General features: G+C 41.4%; 1 protein-coding gene across 18 annotated transcripts in view; it reads right to left on the bottom strand.

Moving 5' to 3' along the window:
• Positions 1-26,086, bottom strand: part of TTLL11 (tubulin tyrosine ligase like 11) — a 265,307-nt gene that overhangs the window by 233,707 nt on the left and 5,514 nt on the right. Inside the window, exon 1 of one of the 18 annotated variants that reach the window (XM_060300498.1) lies at positions 13,002-13,043. The exons of 15 other annotated variants lie outside the window; for them this stretch is intronic. In XM_060300498.1, coding sequence (XP_060156481.1) covers positions 13,002-13,028 — 27 coding nt within the window. In that variant the 5' untranslated portion in view covers positions 13,029-13,043. Of the gene's footprint in view, positions 1-6,005; positions 6,029-10,918; positions 10,942-13,001; positions 13,044-26,086 lie in introns of those variants that run through there. 2 more of the 18 variants (XM_060300500.1, XM_060300499.1) reach the window with 2 other exon arrangements.

Genomic DNA, 26,086 nt, shown 5'->3' with positions numbered 1-26,086 from the left:
CCTTTTCTGTTTCTTATAAGGATGCTCATCTCTGAATTTAGGCCCCATTAATCCGAGATCATCTCATCTCCAGATACTTAATTTAATTAGATTTTCAAAGACTCTATTTCCAAATAAGTCATATTCACAGATACCAGTTTGGACTTGGACATATCTTTTGGAGAGTGGGGAGACACAGTTCAACCCACGTCATAAATTGCTTTATGCATCCCACCATTGATGGAAGATAGGTGCTTTCCAATTTTTCCTCATTACAAAGAACACTGCAGTAAACATTCTCATTGCATCTCTGTGCCCATGAACAAGAATTTCTCTAGAAGTGGAATTGTCTGGATCACAGAGTACACATATTTTCACCTCTGCTAGCTGCTGCTAAATATGTTTGCCAGTCTAATCAATGCGAAATGGCATCTCATCATTGTGTTAATTTGCATCTTCATGATTATACTAGTGAAACTGAATTTTTTTTCAAATATTTATTGGACTTTGGGTTTCCTCTTTGACTATCTCTCTAAAAAAACTCTAAAGTGGTTCTCTATCAGGATTATCCAGGACCTTCTCAAAAGAGTTGTTGATTTAACAGAGGTGGCTGGGACCTAGAAATCTGCATGCTGAAAAGCTTGCCAGGAAACTGAAGCCCAGCCCCAGGGAAGGAGCACTGTATTAAATGTAGTAACCAGTCTTACTGGCACTTGGTTGTTATACCTTCAGAGTCCACTGGGGGGCGCTATCTCATAAAAACCTTGATACTGTATTGATTAAAGGGTGCTGTTGGAGGGATGCTAACCACATGGGGGCTCCTTTATGAAGCCCTCTGGGGAAATTTCTCCCAGCTCTCAGTGTTAGGAAAAGCTGCACTTCTCTTCAACAACCTCTTTTATTTTATCTTACGGGCACCATGACTTAAAATTTCGGACATTTTTTCCCTTGGTAACCAGAAAGTTCTGTGAACTAAAACTTTGATGTTGTCCCATCATTAAAACTGCAAGATCTTTAGATCATGCATTTCTAGATGCTAACTATTCCCTGATTTCATCTTATTATACCACTTTTATTGTTTTATTGTTCCTTTGCCCTGATTTTCTTCACCTAAATTTTTTTTAAAATTTATAACAATGTATAAGTACTTCTATAACAATGTATAAGTACTTTTGAAAGCTACTTATATGCTTTTAGGGAATAAGATAGGCATAAACGCATTAAAATAATTTTAAATTTTACCTTGTGAGAATTAAGTGAATTAAATAAAATTTAATAAATTTAATAAAATTAAATAAATTTAATAAGAATTAAATAAAACTCACATTTATGTGAGTTAAGGCCCTTCTTTCAAAACTGACCTGTTTTCAAGATTCATCAATGATAATATCAGTTCTACTGTTGATATTTAAGTAGAAAAAATACTTCAAAGATAAACTATTCACAAAATAAGTGAAAATGATTAACACTAGAAAATGGTAGCCATTCAAAGCTATAGCCATTCAGGTGCAGAAAAGACAAGATTGGGTTTTATAATACAATACCATTCATTTCTTTTCTTTTTTTTTTAATTTTTAAGAATGTTTTGGCCACGCCGCGCGGCATGTGGGATCTTAGTTCCCTGACCAGGGATCGAACCCGTGCCCCCTGCGTTGGGAGCGCTGAGTCTTAACCACTGGACCGCCAGGGAAGTCCTGTTTCTAAATGACTGTCACTGAGTTTTTAAATTATTATTAATATTATTACTTATTAATATTAATACTTTATAATATTACTATTATTTAAGACCACCTATATCTAGTTTAGTGGCTTTAAAAGTTAAATTAATTTTCAAAAACTTTCATTTTTCACAGAACTAGAACAAAAAATTTCACAATTTGTATGGAAACACAAAAGACCCCAAATAGCCAAAGCAATCCTGAGAACGAAAAAAGGAGCTGGAGGAATCAGGCTCCCTGACTTCAGACTATACTACAAAGCTACAGTAATCAAGACAGTATGGTACTGGCACAAAAACAGAAAGATAGATCAATGGAACAGGATAGAAAGCCCAGAGATAAACCCACGCACATATGGACACCTTATCTTTGATAAAGGTGGCAGGAATGTACAGTGGAGACAGGACAGCCTCTTCAATAAGTGGTGCTGGGAAAACTGGACAGATACATGTAAAAGTATGAGATTAGATCACTCCCTAACACCATATATAAAAATAAGCTCAAAATGGATTAAAGAGCTAAATGTAAGGCCAGAAACTATCAAACTCTTAGAGGAAAACATAGGCAGAACACTCTATGACATAAATCACAGCAAGATCCTTTCTGACCCACCTCCTAGAGTAATGGAAATAAAAACAAAAATAAACAAATGGGACCTAATGAAACTTAAAAGCTTTTGCACAGCAAAGGAAACCATAAACAAGACCAAAAGACAACCCTCAGAATGGGAGAAAATATTTGCAAATGAAACAACTGACAAAGGATTAATCTCCAAAATTTACAAGCAGCTCATGCAGCTCAATAACAAAAAAACAAACAACCCAATCCAAAAATGGGCAGAAGACCTAAATAGACATTTCTCCAAAGAAGATATACAGACTGCCAACAAACACATGAAAGAATGCTCAACATCATTAATCATTAGAGAAACGCAAATCAAAACCACAATGAGATATCATCTCACACCAGTCAGAATGGCCATCATCAAAAAATCTAGAAACAATAAATGCTGGAGAGGGTGTGGAGAAAAGGGAACCCTCTTGCACTGCTGGTGGGAATGTGAATTGGTACAGCCACTATGGAGAACAGTATGGAGGTTCCTTAAAAAACTACAAATAGAACTACCATATGACCCAGCAATCCCACTACTGGGCATATACCCTGAGAAAACCAAAATTCAGAAAGAGTCATGTACCAAAATGTTCATTGCAGCTCTATTTACAATAGCCCGGAAATGGAAACAACCTAAGTGCCCATCATCGTATGAATGGATAAAGAAGATGTGGGACATATATACAATGGAATATTACTCAGCCATAAAAAGAAACAAAATTGAGCTATTTGTAATGAGGTGGACAGACCTAGAGTCTGTCATACACAGTGAAGTAAGTCAGAAAGAAAAAGACAAATACCGTATGCTAACACATATATATGGAATTTAAGAAGAAAAAAAAATATCATGAAGAACCTACGGGTAAGACAGGAATAAAGACACAGGCCTACTGGAGAACGGACTTGAGGATATGGGGGGGGGAAGGGTGAGCTGTGACAGGGCGAGAGAGAGTCATGGACATATACACACTAACAAACGTAAGGTAGATAGCTAGTGGGAAGCAGCCGCATGTCACAGGGATATCAGCTCGGTGCTTTGTGACCGCCCGGAGGGGTGGGATAGGGAGGATGGGAGGGAAGGAGACGCAAGAGGGAAGATATATGGGAACATATGTATATGTATAACTGATTCACTTTGTTATCAAGCAGAAACTAACACGCCATTGTAAAGCAATTATACCCCAATAAAGATGTTAAAAAAAAAATTTTTAAGACACTTTTAACTTCTTGTGGCTCTTCTATTTTTTTAAACAACAGGAAAGCATGCTAATGCTTACTTCCCTGTTACTCCAATTCCTCCAGCAAGCTCCTCTGCACTGAGTAGGATACCAACCAGTTCATCCCAGCTTTTCCAGGATTGTCCTGATTTTAAAACTCAAAGTCCAGTGCCCCTGGAACCCCCTTACTCCCAGGCAAACTGGAACAGTTGGTCATCCTAGCACTGGGGCAGCTTCCATTTGCCAATGTGTGGAAGAAGGCCTTAATAGCAAGCCCTTCTCCTGTACTTTATATCTGAAAGGCAGCCATACATCTGAAAATTATTCCTAACTGGTAGGGAAAAAAATAAAACTCTGAACGTGGTTCACCTAATAACATCAGCATGGATTTCACAGCCAAAGGATTAGAAGAAATCTTCACAAGTCAGTGTTCTTATTCTCTTCTAAAGAATTCCAGGAAAAGAGATTCCATAAAGCTACCTTTGAAACCCATTCTACCACCCATGATCTTTTTAAAATATTCATTCAATCTACAATCATATTTTCATTCTCAGCACTGAACTGAATAAAGAAAGCTTAAAGATATGCTACCCACAGGAAATCAAGTAAAATTATTAGAGACCTCAAAACAGGTCACCAGAACAAAGTTAAAAGTCTGATGGAAGAGCCTTTGGACTTGGTGGGGAAAGAAGACTAAATGCTAAAATCTTAAGAATAAGAATACTAGAACCTTTTTAGAATAGAGTGTCAAGCAAACAGCTTTAAAGCCTTGGTTATAATCTATTCTATTCAGTACAGTAATCCTAAGTGGGTTTTCCAAAGGAAGGCAAAAACTAACATTTATGAGATGCCTACTGTATGCCAGTTGCTCTCATGCTCACTATTTCATTTTAATCTCCCAATACCCCGATGGATAGATCATATTCTTCCATTTTTACAGAAGAGGAAAGCAAAGCTCAGAGGTCATTCATACCACCCTATGCTACGTGTTGGGTATGCAACAATAAACATGAGAGTCATAATAATAAAATGACAAATATTAAACATAATATTCACAAGTAATAAACGTGAGAGTCACGGTTCTTGCTTTCATGAACCTTAGAGTCTAGTGGGGAATGCCAGACACCTAAAAATGATTACAAAGATAATTATGAGTGACCCAGTATGGGGGGAATCTGGGCATGTGCTGGAGAGCTGAAAAATAAGAGGACAAATGGGCATCACCAAAAAAATCTACAAACAACAAATGCTGCAGAGGGTGTGGAGAAAAGGGAACCCTCCTGCACTGTTGGTGGGAATGTAAATTGGTACAGCCACTATGGAGAACAGTATGGAGATTCCTCAAAAAATGAAAAACAGAACTATCATATGATCCTGCAATCCCACTCCTAGGCATATATCCAGAGAAAACCATAATTCAAACAGTTACATGCACCTCAATGTTCATGGCAGCACCATTTACAATAGCCAAGACATGGAAGCAACCTAAATGTCCATCAACAGAGGAATAGATAAAGAAGATGTGGTGTATATATATACAATGGAATATTACTCAGCCATAAAAAAGAATGAAATAATGCCATTTTCAGAGACACAGATGGACCTAGATATTGTCATACTGAGTGAAGTAAGTCAAAGATAAATATATAATATCAGTTATGTGTGGAATCTAAAAAAATGGTACAAATGAACTTATTTACAAAACAGAAACAGAGTCATAGGTGCAGAAAACAAACTTATGGAAAGGGGGGGAGGGATAAAGTGGCACATTGGGATTGACATATACACACTACTATATATAAAACAGATAACTAATAAGGACCTACTCAATACTCTGTAATGACCTATATGGGAAAAGAACCTAAAAAAGGGTGGATATACGTATATGTATAACTGATTCACTTTGCTGTACAGCAGAAACTAACACAACATTATAAATCAACTATACTCCAATAAAAATTAAATTATAAATAAATAAACAAAATGTGTAGATCAAAAAAAAAAAAAGAATAAGAGGACAAAGGAGTCGAGAACAGGTGGGCAGAGAAAGGGAAACAATTTCCTGTTTCCAGGCAGAGGAAGTGGCAGCAGACATTTCGAGCTGGGAACATTCAGTTATGTGCCTGAGATAACACAATTTATCAGTGGTCAGATTGGGGTTTTGATTCCTGTGCTTTCTGACTCCAGAATTCCTGTTCCTTCTACTGTAATACAATGTGACCAGCTGTGCGTCAAATCTAAAGGGGACAGCCCAAAGGGAGGACCTGATTCCCAGTGCTGGTATCAGTGCTTCCCAAGCTAGTCTGATCAGAAGAATCGGCCCAAGGGGTCTTGTTAAAAAAAATAAAGATTCCCTAGGTCCTACCCCTACCAGGAAATCAAAGTTTAACAAATGCCCCAGTGCTTCTTATGACCAGACAAGTTTGGGATATCAGACTTTGGAAAACCTAAAACCCTACACGCTGGGAGTTTACTTAACTGCAATCTCCTGGACATTTTCTTTTCTTTTCTTTCTTTATTTATGGCTGCATTGGGTCTTCGTTGCTGTGCACAGGCTTCCTCTAGTTGCGGCGAGCGGGAACTACTCTTCGTTGCGGTGCGCGGGCATCTCATTGCGGTGGCTTCTCTTGTTGTGGAGCACAGGCTCTAGGCACGTGGGCTTCAGTAGTTGCAGCACACAGGCTCAGTAGTTGTCTCTCTCGGGCTATAGAGCGCAGGCTCAGTAGTTGTGGCACACAGGCTTAGTTGCTCCGCGGCATGGGGGATCTTCCCGGACCAGGGCTCGAACCTGTGTCCCCTGAATTGGCAGGCGGATTCTTAACCACTCCGCCACCAGGGGAGTCCCTCCTGGACATTTTTAAGAACTGGGTGGAGCTCCTTGAAGTAATTTAGCCTTTCAAGAAGCAAAGGAATGGACAAAAAATAAATAAAAACCCTCTAGAGGTCAATCGGTTAGCCAGTCACATAAAACTGGTCCCTCTCTCTTCCGGATTTTCTGTGGATTTTCACCGTCTCTCATTCTGGATTTAAGTAATGTCTTCTCAGTATAGATTTTGTGACTGCGGTCAAAACAAGACCCATTCCCACACCAGAAGCCTCAGTAACATTCTGCTAATTTGGAGTCATCAGTAATTAAGGAGTTGAATAGAGTAACTGAAGCAACAAGATAATAAGAAACTACAAGCCTTGGCTTTCATCCGGGAGAGGTTATGGATTTAGAATCCAAACACTTGGGTTCAAATCCCAGGCCTACCACTTACTAGATGAAACACGGACAAGTTAATGAAGCTCTCTGAGCTTCATTTTACCCAACTGCATAGGGGGCTAATAACACCCTCTCTGTGGAGTTATTCCGAGGAATGTGTGAGATAATGGAGGTGGTGGTCTGACTCGATCAGCCCCTTAAGTGTTTGTTAATAAATAATAAAACAAGGGTGGATTTATAGCCCAACAAGAAAAGGACTGTACTAATATGGAAACAACAGGTAATAAAGATATACTAAATTAATAAAATAGAGATTCACAGGCACAAGGCACTAATTCTAAGCTATGTTGGAAAAACGGGGCGCCCCAGTATATGCATATTGAATTCTAACGTGGTTCTCTGCATGTTCTAAAAAGTGGGGGTGGGAGGGAGCTTTGAGGTGCTAATTTTGTTTATAGGCAATAGATTTCCTGAGAGCTGGGAGAACTGAACCAGGGTTCCAAAAACAAGAGCAGACTTCAGGGTGAGGTGACACCAGCTCGAAGGCTGGAGAACGAGGGGAGCAAAGTGGTGACGATGGGGGTTGTGGGTCATTAGTAATAATAATGCCATGCAAATGCCATTTGCAGCAACATGGATGGATCTAGAGATTATCATACTAAGTGAAGTAAGTCAGACAGAGAAAGACAGGTATCACAGGATGTCACTTGTATGTGGAATCTAAAATACGATACAAATGAACTTATTCACAAATCAGAAACAGCCTCACAGACATAGAAAACAAACTTATGGTTACCAAAGGGGAAAGGGGGTAGGAGAGGGATAAATTAGGAGTTTGGGATTAGCAGGTACAAAATACTAAATATAGATAAACAACAAGGTCCTACTGTATAGCACAGGGAACTATATTCAATATCCTGTAATAAACCATAATGGAAAAGAATGTGAAGAAGAATATATATAACTGAATCACTTTGCTGTACACCAAAAACACAATATTGTAAATCAACTATACTTCAATAAAAATTAAAAATAAATAAATAGTAATGCCATGCAGTTTAGAAAGTGCTTTAAATAACTTTCCTTTGCTAAGAGACAGAAAACACAGTAAGAAGACAAGCTGGATAAAGGATGTGGGGAGGACATCAGGGAAGGACACAAATCACAGAGCCAGAGTCCAGGGTCATGCAGAGAGCAATCTTGCCTTAGAACTGAGGGTAGAAACAATTCAAAGGTGGAAACCAGCAGAGCCGACAGTGGACACTGGACCATCACCCGAGAGTTGCCTGATTAATGAGGTAAGTTCTAAGCATGTCAGATACCGAACTTGGGGCCATAACAGACCCTCTTTCTCTACTAAGCTCAGCAAGGCCACAGCATCTTTAAGAGGCACTGCTAATCAGCAGATGTTTATGCAACAGGTCAAACTTCTTTGCCATTCAGGAAAGTTCTGAATTTCCTAATTAGGAAGGAGAGGTCCACAGAGCGGTACAGTCATCAAGACTTGAGCTCACATCTTGGTTCTGCGTGACCTTGGGCGAGTTACCTAACATCTGTGAACCTATCCCTTTCTTTGTCTGGAAAACAGAGATAATATTTTTCACCTCAAAGCTCTGTAAGCATTAAATAAGGCCATCTGTGAGAAAGTATCAAACACAGAGAAAGCACTCCACAGTGTTTGCTTCTCAGCCACAAAAACAAACAGACAAAACAAAGTGGACTTTGTTTCTACTGTGGTGAATCTAACTTCTTTAACAAGTGTGGGGTTCAGAAAGCTGGTTGACAATTCGTTTCTGTGGGAAAATACATTCTGAAGCTAAGAGCCGATTTGCACCGGTTTATAAATCGGTCAAATATTCCTGCTGCAAAATCTGGAATCCAAGGCACCACGGGAAGAGGGACCAGGGGTCTGTATTAGTAAAGCTTTTAAAAATAAAGAAACAATGTATTTTATCTCACCTTCTCATGACAAGCGAGGTCTCTAATTCCTAATCTTTCTTTCCACAATAGTTACCCAAGTGAAAAACCTTCCAAATTTTAAATCCTATTTTTGAAGAGAATTAAATGCAACGTACGAATCCTAGACTTTCATCCTACAGCTGTTCTCACACAAGGGCACAAAGACATATTGACATATACCAGGATATGTATATATCAAAGACATATTGATATATACCAGGATATGGTGGCAACAGCCCCCTAAACAGCTAAATGACTGTCAGTGTGGCACGAACTTAAGTAAATGATGGGTCACTCCTACTACAGAATGTTATGCAGCCAAAAAAAAAAAAAAAAAAGATGCAGTAAATCAATATATACTGATATGAAGCAACAGCTAAGTTATTTTGTTAAATACAAGGTATAGAACAGAGTGTATCATATGAAAGCATTAGGTAAATAAAAAAAGCTGTTTGTACACATATGCTTGTGTTTGCAAATCTCTGGAAACATATCAAGAAACTGCTAATGGTGGTTGTTTCTGAGGAAGGGAAATGAAGGTGGGATGAGTGAAAGACATATTTTTCTGTTTATACTTTCATACTATGCAGATTTTTTGCCATGTGCATATAATTAAATTTTTAGTCAATCAATAAAATTGAGATACATGGTAATAACGACCAGAGTTATACTAGTCACAATGGATTGGACACATTTTATGTACCACTGGGGCTTTCTTACATTCTCTCTCAATCATCCTCTAAGGTGGGGTTACTCTCCCCCATTATTCAGCTGAGGAGATTGAGGCTCAAAGTTTGGACGGGTTAAGTGACTCATCCAGACCCTCACAGCTAGCAAAGAGCGGACCTGGATTTGAACCAGGAGTTTTGACAAACTCCACATCCTTTTTCTACACGGCACTGTGGCAGAGACTGCGGGAAGTTCACCAAAATCCAGTTCCTCTCCTTCCTGGACACAACGCTAGTCTCCCTGGCAGCGACAAAGACTCTCTCCTTGACCGAACTTCCATCAGGCTCCTCTGAACCCTCTTCCCAACTAGGCCTCCACCTTTGGGCTTCCGTGTTCATCACTGTATCGCAGTTTTAGCAAGAATCCTGCTAAAGGGAGTTTAGCAAGAATGCCCCACCCCTGATATCTGATCTCCCTCAATATCTAATCAAATTCCTTGGCTACCAATCCCCACTTGTCCCGACTGTATTTGGAATGGAGCCCAGTTGCATACTGAAGACTCTTTTCCCTAATTGCAATAGTTCTCCAAGAAAATCTGTTTTTACCATGACTGTCCAGCTCTGGTTTCCTCTGACAGTTAAGTGTGACACGTGCCCCAGTTCCACCCACTGGGATGTGAGCAGAAGCGACATGTGTGCTCCCCCTCGCTCTTTCCTCTCCTGGGACCTGGCTGTTGATGCAGAGACCCCACGGGGTGGCAGGGCCACAGGCTGGAGAATCCTGAGTCTCCAAATGTCACCCCACCAAACTGAATAACCACCCAGGTGTTACAAGGGCGAGAAATAGGCTGCCATTCTGTCGAGCCCCTAAGTATTGGGGTCTGCTTGTCACAACAGTTTAGTCTAGTCTAACAAAAACACACGGCAAATAAAGAAAACCAAGGCCAAGAACAAGCCAAGTGCTTTGGGTTTTGAGAGCACAGCGCGTCCACAGCCATCACTGAGCAGCTACAAGTGTCAGGCGCTGATCTAGGGGCTGGGGATCCAGAGATGACTAGGACAGTCCCTGTCTGTGCAGTGGGGAGACCCCCCGAGTATTTGAGTCAAAGCCAGAGACACTGCAAAGCAAAGGGCACATGCCAAGTGTTCACTGGTGTTGGGACAGAGACAGGGGAGGCTGGCGATGGGAAGGGTGGGTAGAGGCAAGAGCTCCCTACAGGACAACCCCACAGAAGGCCTGGCAGCATGACCTCCAGATAAAAGCAGATTTTCCTGCCAAGAGACAGAAGGACAGAAACAAGACAGACATAGGAATGGACTCACGTACTCTGTCTCTCTGCCCCTCTGCAGCTGAGGCCAAGGCTGGCACACTCATGCTCTTCCAGGCTGGGCTCTAGAGAAACACACACACACACACACACACACACACACTCACACACACACACACACTCTCACACACACACACACACACACAATCTCTGTCCTCAAACTGCTCAGGGTTCAGCATCCATAAACAAATCGTTCCCCCCCATGAAAATCAATCTGTACAGAGGGACATACCAAGGGCTCTGAGGACACAGAAGAAGCAGCAGCTGCTTCTGCGGGGAGGGTGAGGCCTCACGGTGGAGCTCGGAATTGACTGGACATTGAAGTGGGGCTCCACGTCCAGCCAGCAGGGAGTGGGGGGGACAAAAGCTATTCCAGGCCGAGAGATCAGTGAGAGCAAAGGGTGGTGGCATCCAACTGACTGGGGCTGTTGGGATGGAGTAGTACTGGGTGTGGGATGCGGGGAGAAGGCCTGGCCAGGGCGAGGTCACGGGGTAGCAGAGGGAGAGAACAAGGGCCTTAAAGGCTCTGCCGGGGTGTGAGTGGGGATTATGAACGTGAGAACATCGACCCCGCGGCCCATCATCCCTCCAGAGGCACCTCAGCCCTTCGTCTCTTGCACAGGATGCCATCATCCATTTAAATGTGACACCCTGAGGAGGGATCACAAGGAAGTTTCCGTCAACTTGCTCATTACTAATCAGCAAAGGTTTCGGGATGGATTCAAATCTATCTTCCAGGAGGGCCAGACAAGCAGAGGAGAGGGAAGGACGGACAAAAGGGAGAGCAGTGGGAGGGTGGTGCAAAGACAGCAAGAACCCGCCAGCCTCCCCCGGCCGTGTCTGCCAGGGCCAGGGGCAAACAGACGAGCTCCCGACTTCGGGCAGCGCAGGTCTACACGGGCCCAGGCTGCCGACCTCCACACCATTCATCCTTTGCACAAAAGTGAATCACGGCTTGTCTGGTGGAGAGAAGCCTGCCCGGGGAGGCAGGTGCAATGGGAGGAGCGGGCATGGTGAGGTCAGACCAGGTCTGAGATTCCAGTGCCACCTACGAGTGGCCGACGTCCCCGGCACTCCAGGTCCTCCCCTACAAAAGGCACGGCACCGTCTCTACGTGGGGCTGCCACAGGCACTAAGCAAGAAAACCAATGCGGAAGCTTCTAACCGGTGCCTGGCCCCGGGCGGACCCTGGATGATGCTCGTCCCCTTCCCTTTGTCCTTAGGAGGAGAGATGGGCATGTGAATTGCCTCTTTATTCTTTTATCTCAACGTGGTCTGAATTTGATTCTACTCTGCGTCTTCCTCCTCAATGAGGTTGAAATATATCATTGGTTACTTAATGGCCCATCAAGCAATGAGGCCTTTATTAAATAGCGTGGTACCCAGGCTCTGAAGATGTGAGCAGCCCACAGATCTCTCCCCACTGCTTTGGTGAAGACAGCCTTCGGCTTCCCCCTGGGCCTCCGTCTCTCTGCGCGCACACACACACACACACACACACACACACACACACACACCTGTTTAAATCCCTCCCGTGGCTCCCCAGCTCCCAGTATGCAGTTAGGACCTTTACGACTGGGCTCTCAGGTCACAGCATCCCTCGCTCTCCTCTCTTCAAATCCTGTATTCCAGCCGGAGGGAATGTTTGCAGTCCCCAGTGTTGTAGCTCACCACCATGCTGCCGTGCCTGCTGGCCCTGTCTGAATACTTGTCCTGACGCCACACCCCGAAACCTTGCTCAACCCCCTCTGCCTTCCACACTTGGCTCAGAGGCCCCCACCAGCTCTGAATCGGAGCCGGCTGCGCCCACGCCCCCTTTAACACTGCCCTTCCTCCACTGGGCCATAGTGGCCAGAGAGACCCATGGGGTGTCATTTCTTTGCTCGCCCAGGGCGCAGCAGAGTCCATGGCACAAAATAAGCGTTCAGGAAATGTTCGAGGAATGAATGAAAAAATCATCTCAGCCAATATCTGTCAGAAGCTTATTATACAGTATTCCAGGCATTGTGCACTGGAGTGCGAGGGGCCAATAATAAACAAGACAGATATGGCCCTTGAGCTGAATCTGAAATCTGGTAGGAAAGAAAAGTTAACAAGCCATAAAATAAAGCTGATTCATGCTGTGAGAGCAGAGACCTGAAGACAGAAGACGTCGGCAGGAGGAGAGAGCAACACAGTCCATCTAAAAATAGAAACACCTCACCAATCTGGAACTCAGCTATCTCACTTCTCCAGGATGCAGCAGGAACCCAGAAAGAAGGCTTACAGGCTTCCAACAGCCGAAATATGTCCAAAAGACCATGCACCTTACTCACCTGAGTGCCTCTCACACGCACCGGCATTTGCCATACCTCCCGGTTGGCCTGCTTCCCTCTGGCCCCCAGCACACTTCATGCACACTTCTAATAGAACTCTTGGCATTGCGCGTTGGAATCATCAGCTATCTCTGCGCCCCCAAGACTGGGCCTCCCAAGGCCACCACGTGTGGCTTTTAAGTCATGCACAAGGATGCAGTGATGCCGTGCACATGCAGGCATCTTTAATACCTGGAATATTTTTCATATTTTATATTTTACTCTACAACAAATGTATTATTCATGATAACAAATATTAGTTATAATATTTACATATTATTGTAATGAAAGTACTTGTTGATTTAAACCAGAAATTCAGAAATATCCTGGCTTGGTAAATAAACATCATCAGATGATTTTGTTTGGGCCATTTTATATTTATGATGAGAATTTTCTGGCATGTGGTAGTCAAGTGTCTCATTTTAACAGGACAATATATATTGTTCCCCTTTGACAAACGAGATTATCAAAAGACTTTGCTGATCTAATACAATCTAAAATAGACTGTATTTCTAAATAAGATCTACTTTTCCATCTGAAGTATCACTGGTGACTACTTTCAGCTGTTTAATTTTTTTTTTTTGGCCACACTGCACCACATGCAGGATCTTAGTTCCCCGACCAGGGATGGAACCCAGGCCTACTGCAGTGGAAGCATGGAGTCCTAATCACTGGACCACCAGGCAATGCCCTACTTCCCACTTTTAAAAAAATCCTTCATTGGTATTAGTGCACTAGTTAAATCTGAAGTTTCATATTGTAGTTCAATCATCTGATGTTTGTCTACTGTGCCAGAGTATTTCTGAATTCTAAGTTTAAGTCAGTAAGTACTTCATTAGGATACCACGTAAATATTATGTAACAACTAATATTCATTTGTCCTTAATAATCCATTTGCTGTAACAAATTTGTCGTTGAAATGGAAATAATGTATTGACTAATTTAATATCTTTTTCCTTAAGGAGGGGACACCTTTTTCTAACTCACACAAAAGGACAGTATGGGCCAGGAGTGATCCTGGTTCAAGCACAGGGACGGTGTCTGATTGTGTCTTTATTGCCAGTGCCTTGCATGGGGCTTGGGGCTCAGGAAACATTCAACATATATTTGTTTTGTTTGTTTGTTTGTTGTTGTTTTTTGCAGTACGCGGGCCTCTCACTGTTGTGGCCTCTCCCGCTGCGGAGCACAGCCTCCGGATGCGCAGGCCCAGCGGCCACGGCTCACGGGCCCAGCCGCTCCGAGGCATGTGGGATCCTCCCGGACCGGGGCACGAACCCGTGTCCCCTGCATCGGCAGGCGGACTCCCAACCACTGCGCCACCAGGGAAGCCCCAACATATATTTGTTTAAATGAAGATCTTCAAGGCCTCAGAATTTAAAATCATATATGTATGCTTTATTTCACTGTACTTTCTAGAAATACTTCTACACATTCTAATGGAACAGTAATGCATACGCTCTTAGAACAGTCCTAAGTGGCCAGCTGAAGCTTATTAAACTGTCACCCAGCAGGGACCATTTGCCTCTCCATTTGTTCCTTAGACACAGAACACTTTTTCCCAATAAGAATGTCTTAGGAGTCAGAAGGTTTCACAGTTATAACATACCATTAGAGGGACATCTTTGCAACCTGCCTAGAGAGAAAGCCCAGTAAGATGGTAAGGCTTTACGTAGGTAGTTTCAAACAGAATCGGAGATTCCGTAAGAAAGGAACAAGTGTAGAGGCTAAAGAAAGCTATGCTATCATGGAAGTAAACCTGGCCGAAACCTAAGGCTTGCAGGGGCTGACAAACAGCTGGCTCTCTATTTCTGGCTTGAGCTTCGCAATGCCAGAGACAGGATGAGTTCACTGCCTGGAATGCCTTTATGTCATTTCCCTTTAAAGAAAACGGTCACAAAAAAACAGCGCTAGAACCATTACTGATTACACAGTTCAATTCAATTAACATTTGCTGAATGCCTTCCCTGTGCCAGGCATGAAGGACTCAAAGATGAATAAGACAAGCTCCTTGCCACTCTGAATACCTTATAGTTTAGGGGAAGAGACAGACCATCTCAATCAATAACCTTCCCCACCCAGCACCATGCTGTCCCAGGCAGCACCGTCTCTCCCCTGGGGTCTACAATAGCATCCAAACTTGCCTCTGCCTCCCTGCTGGGACTCTAATCTATTCTCTGTAGGGCAGCTGGGGTGAACTTTTTAAAAGGTAAGTGTAATTATCTTTTTCCGTGTACATAGGCAATGGTCTAACCTCTGCATGTGGTCTGGCCCCTGAATGTCGGCCGGCAAGGCAAGCATCACATTGGAAACTCCCATATCCAGCCAGACCATCTGCAAAGCCATATCCTCAGAGGGTGAACTAGAAGAAAATCTGCCTTGTCTTGGCCGTGGCTCAGGAAGGGGAAAGAGAAGGAGAGGAGTCTCCTCCCTCAGAGCACCGTCATAACACCTTCTTGACGCAAGCCTGGAGTCAGGATTCAGCTACGCCAATAACCTAAAAAGCCTAAGACCTAAACTTTAGTTTTAAGTGCTCTGGGGTAGTAGAGCCCTCTGAAGCATCTGCAAAAGATGAAAATCCTCCCTTTAAGCCCAAACCTCAAAGAATTATCAGAGATTAAAGTTGCAGGGAACACGAGCTCACTATCAAAAAAAGGTCCAACAAACACCTAACTCATTACTCCAGGAAGAGAGAAGAGAAAGACTGGGTGACCGATAATACTGAAAGAGAAAATAGATGAGAATTTTCCAGAATTAGTAAAAGATAAAAAACCTCAGAGACAAGAATCTCAACAAATCCCAAGCAGAATAAATAAAAAGAAATCCTCACCTAGGGAGTCATAATGACACTGAAGACATCGAAGACAAAGAAAGGATTTTAGAGGCGGCCAGAAAGAAGAAGACACTTCACGAGCAAAAGAAAAAAGCAGACTGAGAGCTGACTTCTCAACAGCAAAAATGGAAGTGAGCCAACAGTGGCATATCTTCAAAGGGCTGAGATCATAAAACTACCAACTTAGCAATGTACGTGCAGCAACACTATCTCTCAAGAGTGAGGGAAAAATGAAGGTAATTTTGGACAAATAAAAACTGATAGCCTATTACAAATAGTCCCTTACTAAAGGAACTTCTAAAAGATTACTCCAGGAGAAAGAAAATGATCTCAGAAGGAAGGTCTGAGTCATAAAATAGAATAATGAACAAAGAAAATGGTAAACATGTGGGTAAACCTAAAATACACCGAGACTATGTAAAATAAAAATAAGGTCTAAGTTGTGAAGTTAAAAAAAAAAGGATAAAAAATAAAAAAAATAAAAAAAAAAGGATAAAGTAAGATAGAAGTAAAATATTGGACAACAAAAGCACATAAGTCAGGAGGGATGCAACCACAATGAAAGCATCCTAAGATCCTTGTCTTGTTAAGAGGAGAGTGAAGATACTAACTTTAGACTTTGCAAAATTATATACATATTACATTTTCTAAGATAACCAGTAGAAGAATAAAAACAAAATGTATAACTTCCAGACTAGTACAGGGTGAAATGGAAAAAGAAAAAACTCAATGTAAAATGATATGAAATCCATAATCATACAGGGAAATGTAAATATACCTCTTCAAGTAATGAATAGATCAGACAAAAATATTAGGACTACAAAATCTGTGGAGTGCAATCCACAAGTTAATCTAATGTACATATGTAAAATATTGCATTCAGTAACTAGAGAATACACACTTTTTTCAAGCACACATAGAACATGACCATGTATTAGGCTACAAAGCAAAAAAAAAAAGGAAAACGAAATGAAGATGGAGGGCATGAGGAAGGGAGGAAAGAATTAAAAAAGGAAGAACATCCTTTAACCACACTGCAGTTAAGTTAGAAATTAATAATAAGTAGAAATAACCTCATATGTTTAGAAACTCTAAAAAGCCACAGTTCAAATAACCCATGGGTCAAAGAAAAAATTTTCATGAAAATTTAAAATACGTAGAACTAAAAGGTGACTTTTTTAATGCTACATAGTAAAACTTGTGGGTGCAGCTAAAGCAGTATCTAGAGACAAGTTTGTAGTCTTGAATGCTTTTATTAGAAAAGATGATAGGCTAAGCGTCCAACCTAATGTCAGAAAAAGAACAGAATAAACCTCAAAAAGTTGAAGAAAAGAAGAGCAGAAAGCCATGAAATAGAAAACAAAGATACAATGGAGATGGATCAATAAGCCAAAAGTTGCTTCTTTGGAAAAACTAATCAAATTGAGATCCTTGAAGAATGTGTAAGTTAGCCAAAGAAAGGAAGGGGACATTCTAAGTAAGGAGAAGGAAAAATATGAACAAAGGTAAAGAGGAATGGCACAGCGTGAAGGTTCAAGATAACCACATGCAGTGTGATGTTGGCAGTAAAGTTCAAGGCATGGAATATGTGAAGTGAGTCTAGAGAAGCTTAGGGCCAAATGTTAATTTAGAAATATTCAACCATACCAGGTATTTATAGGCTAAGTACTTTACATGATTATACCTTTTTATTCTGGCAACAAACAACTCCATGAGGTATGACTGTATTATGCCTATTCTACAGATAAAGAAACTGAGGCTCAGAGTAAAATTTTCCCAGTGTTATACAATGTGTTGTTTCAAAACCGTATCTGTGTGGCTCCAAAGCCCATACTTTCAACTGCCATATGCTGCACTGCATCACTGCAAGGCTTCGTACGGAGCCTCCATAATAAGCCCTAACTTTATTCTTCAGGCAAATGTTTGAATTTCCACCCCCCACCAAAAAAAAACTCCCTCTTTATGATGAAAGTTTGGAGTGCTGTTACAGCTGCCACGACTTTATGCCACCGGGGAAAGATTCTGTTAGACACAGGTGTCCAAGGAGCCCATGTACCACTGACAGGCAATCTGGCAACACAGAATTAACATGCAGAATTAACAGGGGCACTTGATTGATTTAAGTTCCTGAAACATATTTCCAGTTACTACCCAGGAGATAAGTACTGTTCAATGATGAGAACTGGATAAACATATGGCATTTTTTCAACAGATTTATTGAAGTATAATTCACAGACCATACAATTCACCCATTTAAATTGTACAATTCAACATTCTTTAGTATAGTCACAGAGTTGGGCAACCATCAACACAATTGATTTAAGGACATTTCTATCACCCCAAAAAGAAATCCTAACTAACAGTCACTCCCCACTTCTCCCATCAAAAGCCTCCCTCACCCCCAGCTCTAGGCAGCCACTAATATACTTTGTGTCTTTATAGATTTTCCTATTCTCAACAGTTCATATAAATGGAATCACATAACATATGGTCTTTTGTGCCTGGCTTCTTTCACATAACACGCTTCTAAGGCTCATCCATGTTGTAGCATGTACCAGTATTTCATTCCTTTTTATGGCCAAATACTATTCCACTGTATGGATATTCCACATTTTATTTATCCTTCAGCTGATACGCCTTTGGTTGTTCCCACTTTTTGTCTATTGTGAATAATGATGCTATAAACATTACTGTACAAGTTTTTGTGTAGACCTATGTTTTCAGTTCTCTTGGGTGTATAACTAGGAGTGAATTGCTGGCATGGGGTAATTCTGTGTTTAGCATTTTGAGGAACTGCCAAACTGTTTTCCAAAAGGCTGCACCATTTTACTTTCCCACCAATATGAAGGTTCCAATTTCTCCACATTCTCACCAACACTTAGATTATCTGTCTTTTTTATTATAGACATCCTAGTGGGTACAAAGTGGTATTTCAGTGTGGTGCTGATATTCACTTCCCTATTGGCTAATGATGGCATATGACATTTGAACACAGCTCTTAATGTATCCTTTTTTCATACGAGATATTTCTGACAAAAACCTAAGAAATAACCTATTGAGACTTCCAGCAGTTTCTTTGCTCAACTGTACATAAAATGCTTAAGTCTTAGCTCATCTATAGAAGAACAGGGATGGGGTAAGGAATCAGATGCAGGGAGAGGGTCGACGATGGGGAGCAACTCAAACATGTCCACTGAATACATTATTTGAAAATTCAAAAGTGGCTTACATTTTGATATGGCTATCAAATGTAATGTAGATGTAATGACTACACCAAAATAGCCATGTCAAAATGCCCTGCTCTGAGCTAGGCACTGATTATTAGAATTAGATTTGGTAAAGACAGAGAGAAGATTCATTTATTTCACTCTCTTCCCCAATATTTGTCATTATATCCTTCAAAAGCAAGCACTTACAGGAACCCTCATACACTGTTGCATATTAACTGCTACAACTTTTTTGGAAAGCAATTTGGCAATACATTCCAAAGCCCTAAAATGTATATGCCCTTTAACCTAATTATTTCATTTCTGGAAAGTTGTCTTAAATCAATGTGAAATATAGGGAAAAAAGTAAACCAAAAATTTTTTTCATAGATGAATCAATCTAAACATTTAATAATATGAAAATAAATAATGAAAAATATTTCACTGAGATATATTGCAGTAATTAAAATGACATTTATGAAAAATTTGTATAGTGTGAAAAATGTTTAAATTATAATGTGGGCATTAATATTAATATAACAAAATTATATCAGCTTTGTAAAATATAAAAATGTATGCCTAGAAGAAATACTGAAATGAAATCCTTCAAAATAAAAAGTCATTGCAATACTGAATCATTATGATGTACACCTGAAATTAATATTGTAAATCAACTATACTTCAACTTAAAAATAAAATACACTGATTAAAAAAAAAAAGAGAATCCCACCACTGCAAAACAAGCACTATAAATATTTAGGAGTTTGAATTGTTTTTAGTTACTAATAATAACGTTTCATTGTTTAATTGGGTTTTTAATTAAATATTAAAACCTTTAAAAAAACAGTCATTGCATCTCAGTGGTGGGATTAAAAATGGGTTTTTCTATTTTTTTATAAAATTTTAATATTTTAAGCAATGTACAAGGATTATTATTTTTTTAATAGGTGTGTTTATTTATTTATTTATTTATGGCTGCGTTGGGTCTTCGTTGCTGCACGCGGGGTTTCTGTGGTTGCGGTGAACGGGGACTACTCTTCTATGCGATGCGCCGGCTTCTCATTGCGGTGGCTTCTCTTGTTGTGGAACACGGGCTCTAGGCGCACGGGCTCAGTAGTTGTGGCACGTGGGCTCAGTAGTTGTGGCACACGGGCTCAGTAGTTGTGGCACACGGGCTCAGTAGTTGTGGCTCACGGGCTTTAGAGCGCAGGCTCAGTAGTTGTGGCGCATGGACTTAGTTGCTCCATGGCATGTGGGATCTTCCCAGAACAGGGATCGAACCTGTGTCCCCTGCATTGGCAGGCGGATTCTTAACCACTGCGCCACCAAGGAAGTCCCCAAGGATTATTTACATAAGTGATAAATGTGGTTTTAAATAAAACTAACGGCCAGGCTCAAAGCCCAGTCCTGCACTGAATGCCTTCAGTAAACACTAATTTCCAGTGGTCTTATTTCTAAGAGTCAGGAAATCATACTCTACTTAGAGAAAACAGTATGATCCACTGTAACAAGACCTGGCCTGAGAGCCAGGACACCACCCTCGAGTTCTGAGCTGTGTGTCACTTAACACCTTTGAATGGTGGGAAAGTTGAAACAGACCACATACTTAGTGCATTCTGACTTTGGAATACAGGTTACATATGTTATTAAAATGGGACACCAAGCGTACAAAACAAGTATCACGACGCCCCGTGTGACAGAACAAATAGTGGTGGGGATTCATACCCACATCTAACTCCACACCACACTGACATCTGTAAAACAGAAATAACAAGGTCTACCATGCTTACTGCACAACGTAAAAGTCAACTTAGATAAATATATGTGACAGTTCCACATAAAATATCTAGTTCCTGGAAATGTAAGACTCTAAGGCCCTCCACACTGCCTCTTAATTCTCCAGGAGTTTAATATTACCTGAAGTCAGAATTGCATGTTTCTTCTACCCTCTTAAGCTAAGTCAATAATAAATAAAGATTGCTTTTAGTAAGTAGCAAGAAAAAAAATGTTTTAAATTATTATAATGTAGATTATGCAAGGCAAATGATTATTAGATATTTAAATATCAACGGGGGGGGGGGGAGATTTACAACACAAATGAGACAAAAAGTAACTACCCATAATATTTACAAACCAATAAGAAAAACATAAACAAACAAAATGCAAACATAAACAACCCAAAAGATAAATGAACAAAAAGACATTTAGGCATCTCACAGATGAAACAGTACAAATGACTAAAAATCGTATACAAAAAGCCAAACCCGTAGGGGCTTCCCTGGTGGCACAGGTGTTGAGAGTCCGCCTGCCGATGCAGGGGACACGGGTTCGTGCCCCGGTCCGGGAGGATCCCGCATACCGCGGAGCGGCTGGGCCCGTGAGCCATGGCCGCTGAGCCTGCGCGTCCGGAGCCTGTGCTCCGCAATGGGAGAGGCCACAACAGTGAGAGGCCCGCGTACCGCAAAAAAAAAAAAAGCCAAACCCTGATGACAATTACAAAAATGTAAATTAAAAGCACATATTTTTACCTATCAGTTTGGCAAAGATTTAGAAGATTAATAGTACACAGCATTGGAAAGGATATGCATGGATGAGCACTTTCAAACACTGCTGGCGCAAACTTGACAGTAACTATCAAAATACAAAGTACACGTATCCTCTGACCCAACAATTCCTAGGAATTTATCCTACAGAAGCATTTGTACACAGTGATGTTTACTGCACCATTCTTTGTAACAGCAAACAAAAAATATGGAAACACATCTGTCAACACGTTTTATGGTGGTATATCCATCGAATGGACTCTTTGGTTGTTATTAAAATGAAATGAATCCGTATGTACTAACAGAGAAAGATGTCCATGAGGTATTGCTAAAGAAAAACTTGCCAAATACCATATATATTGTACAGTGTCAGCATTTAAAATAAAATGAAAATTGTTTCTATTTCTACTTCTATACTATATATGTATCTCTTGCATCTCTACATATGATGTGTAGTTGGTGGTCATTAGTGGGATGTTTTGATTCTCCTCTTTACACTCTCACGGTAGGACTGCATGCCCCAGACCCCCTGAAGCTCACCATGCTATGTATCTTGCTTCGACAAATGAACTGTGAGCAGAATCACCTCGGGATAGAAGGCTTAAAAGCCAGCGCAGAATGTTTCACGTTCCCTTCCTCTCCGTGACTCACTGAAGCAGGTGCTGCGCTGGAAGCCTGGGTCTCTGAATAACCAAGATGGCGGGAGCCCTTTCTCGCCCCACCCCCATGCCAAATATCATCTACCCCCTAGGTGGGAGCAAGAAAGAAACTTTTGTTGTAGCAAGCCACTGATAGTTTGTGGTTGTTTGATACTCCAGCACAATTTAGTGGTCCTGATACATAGAGGAATAAGAAAAAAAAAAAATCTGGAAAGATACATACCAAACTGCAATCTTGGGGTTACCCTAAGAGAAGAATGAGAATGGGAGAGGGGAAGGGCAGGAAATGGGGGTCAGTGGGACTCTGGGGTTTTATTTTACATATTTGGGAATTGTATAAATTTTCATAAGCACATATTGTTTTTGGAATTCGAACAAAAGGTATTTGCAAATAATCTAAGATGTCCAGAAATTTTTACATTGTTGCTTTTTAAAATTCCAATAACCACAGTTCTGACACAAATAAAATCCCCCTGTGACCATAACGAACAAAATATGAAAACTGGCCTTTGTAAGAGTTCTAGGCAGAGAGACTGAAGGGCTTCTTTGAAAAGTAACACTATACTTAGGGATGACAGCACGCGAGACAAACCGCCCTATTCTTCCAGCTCCAATAAGGATGCGAAGGTTTTTCTCAGATGACATAGAAGCAGATGGGGGAACAGAAGGAGCTGTCAGCAATGCCTGCCAGGACTTAGGGAGCACTTATAAAAACTACTAAATAAGGGCTTCCCTGGTGGCGCAGTGGTTGAGAGTCCGCCTGCCAATGCAGGGGACACGGGTTCGTGCCCCGGTCCGGGAAGATCCCACATGCCGCGGAGCGGCTGGGCCCGTGAGCCATGGCCGCTGAGCCTGCAAGTCCGGAGCCTGTGCTCCGCAGCGGGAGAGGCCACAGCAGTGAGAAGCCCGCGTACCGCAAAAAACAAACAAACAAAAAAATTACTAGAAAACGGTTTCAAAACACCCAGAGAAACAAACATGTACACAAATGGCAGCCGAGGCAGCTGTTAAGGCAGGGCCCGATGTGAGGTGATGCAGAAGGAGAGATGTTAGTCCATCTGGAAGAGAGAAACAAGACCATCGTTCTCTCTGACAAAACCACAGCCTTCGTGGCGGGATCGCAGGGAGTGACTGCGCTGCGGAGGAGCAGCCATGTGGGAAGCAGGGGCTCCAAACTGATTAAAGCAACAGCAAGGTTATTTGCCTGTTCACACCAATCAATTTTCTATTATAAAATTGAATTAAGATGTCATAGAAATTCATCGGAGGGAAAGCCAAACCAACAGGTATTCTTACTTTAAAGCACCGGGCACTTCAAACGTTTTCAGAATTAATCCTCACAAGCCTACCATGTTTTTATGCTCATTCTTAGAGATGAGGCACCTTTGGCTCAGAGAGGTAAAGGAACTTGTCCAGGGTCACAGAGCCAAGATTCAAACCCATGCCTGGCGTGGACTTTGCAGGGTCAGTGGGGAGGGCTGCTTAGGGATGAAAGTAAGGAGTCAGCCCAGGGAATCTGCTTCTCGTCTATATAGCTAACGGATACATTCACATCAACAACCTCCTTATTTGTTTTATGAACACAAAAGTTAAGTACTGATGTCACCTGAAGAGCTAAAATAAGTTTCCCATGGTGACATATATAGTTAATATACCAGAGTATGATGAGACAGGCACCAGGTCCAGAATAGAGGCTTTAAAAAATTCAATTAAGGGGCTTCCCTGGTGGCACAGTGGTTAAGAATCCACCTGCCAATGCAGGGGACACAGGTTCGATCCCTGGTCCAGGAAGATCCCACATGCTAGGGAGCAACTAAGCCCATGCGCCACAACTACTGAGCCTGCGCTCTACAGCCCGAGAGCCACAACTACTGAGCCCACGTGCCACAACTACTAAAGCTCGCGTGCCTACAGCCCATGCTCCGCAACAAGAGAAGCCACGGCAATAAGGAGCCCGCGCACCGCCACGAAGAGTAGCCCCTGCTGGCCACAACTAGATAAAGCCTGCGCACAGCAATGAAGGCCCGATGCAGCCAAAAATAAATTTAAAAATAAAATAAATTTAAAATAATTCAGTTAAACTCGTGAAACCTTAAAAGTATAATTGATTTTAAAAGAAAAGAACTTTAAATCAGTGTTATTTAAAAAATTTTAAACCTAAACTACATCACGTTGACATTCATGCAAAAAATGTAACTGTAACTCTCCATTATCCTGCAGAGGTCTCTGGGTGCTTTTGTTATCTGCTGTATCCCAAGAACCCAAATATAGCCCGGCACAAAGCAGGCCTCAAAGTATTGGTTAAATGATTCAAATGAGCCGGTCATGTCTATTTAACCAGTAACCTATATATGCAGATGAAATTCTATACTAGTTGTTTTCTAGTTTAAAAAAATATATAGATCAAATAACCAATGCCTATAGTTATCCAACAGAAGGAAAAGTAACCTTAACTGAATACAGACCATGTGCAAAGCACTGGGTTAAGGCAATTTACATACATCCCCTCATTTAATCTCACAAGAATTCTGCAAGAGGCATCACTAGCCCACCGATACAGACGATGAGTCGACGCTCAGAGTGGTTCTGTATGCGGTACCCAACTGGCTTGGTCACACAAGTAATCAGTGGCAAGGATTTTTAACTCATCTGTCTGAATTCAAAGTCCACGCTAGCTCCGGAACACAATACTTTCACTCTAGAGAAGCCACTTAAAAGAGTAGCCAATTACCTTTACAATATGTTCTTTTCAAGGAACAGATTTAAAAGAAAAAGAAAATGTATGACTGAATTTTTGCACTCAACTTCTGCCGATACAAAACCAAAATCGAGAACGCTAAGAAAATCGAGGCTATTTACAGCAGAGGGCATGTTTGTATAACACAGAAAACTGCTCTAACAATTTTAACACCTTAAAAACCCATATTTTTATTTGTAGTAGTTATAGAACTCGAATATGAGCTCCTGGAATTTACTGTCTTTTAAAGGACTCTAAGGCATTAGTGTGGATTCTTGAAGCTATTATATATATTGTATAAGAGTGGCAGTGAATTGTGACTTTTATGGTGTGACAAGCTTAACTTGCAAAGGAAAAATTCTAGTGGACTAGGCGTTAAAATAACGTGTCTATTGAAGGCGAACATTTGATGGAGTAGGCTATAAACCGTCCCTAAAGGTAATGCTGTTTTCAAAAAATGGAAAGTAAATCTCGCGATGACTATCATTAAAATAAGAAAGGGAGGAATGTTAAACTACACAATTCTTCATTTTCTAATCTGCCTTCTTCCCCAAAGAGTCTGAGACACAGCAGTTCATGCAGCAGGCTCACATCCTGCAGAGGAGCAAGGCCACTCGGCAAGTCAAATGCACCAGAATCTCTTCTCCCTCGTGGGCCGCGATGAGATAGGATTTGCAAGGTGCAGACACCAAATGCTCCCTCTGCCAGGCAGGATATGTTTCAATGTGTTTTACTTTAAGTCCTGTTTGCAATGTCACCCTCCTGGTTCTAAGTGACACCACTGCCATTTCAGAGTTATGAGTCAGATGAGGAATTGGAGGGCTAAGAAGTGGAGGATGATAAAACATACTGAAAAGTGGGCTTGGGAACAAGACAGACTGTTTGAACCCTGACCCTCCCACTTACTTGCTGTGCCCAATTCAGTTTCTTCAATTGTTATCTGGGAATAATGAAAATAGAGTAACTCCTTGCAGGGTGGATTTTAGCAAAGGATTAGCAAAGAAGACAGTATAGGATTGCATACTGGCTACAAGCACAGGCCCTGGATGGCTCGGCCCGTTGTTACCTGTG

This window comes from Globicephala melas, chromosome 6, assembly GCF_963455315.2.
Source record: "Globicephala melas chromosome 6, mGloMel1.2, whole genome shotgun sequence".
Classification (NCBI taxonomy): domain Eukaryota; kingdom Metazoa; phylum Chordata; class Mammalia; order Artiodactyla; family Delphinidae; genus Globicephala; species Globicephala melas.
The sequence above is the reverse complement of the archived record's forward strand: the minus strand, read 5'-3'. Positions and strand labels throughout refer to the sequence as shown.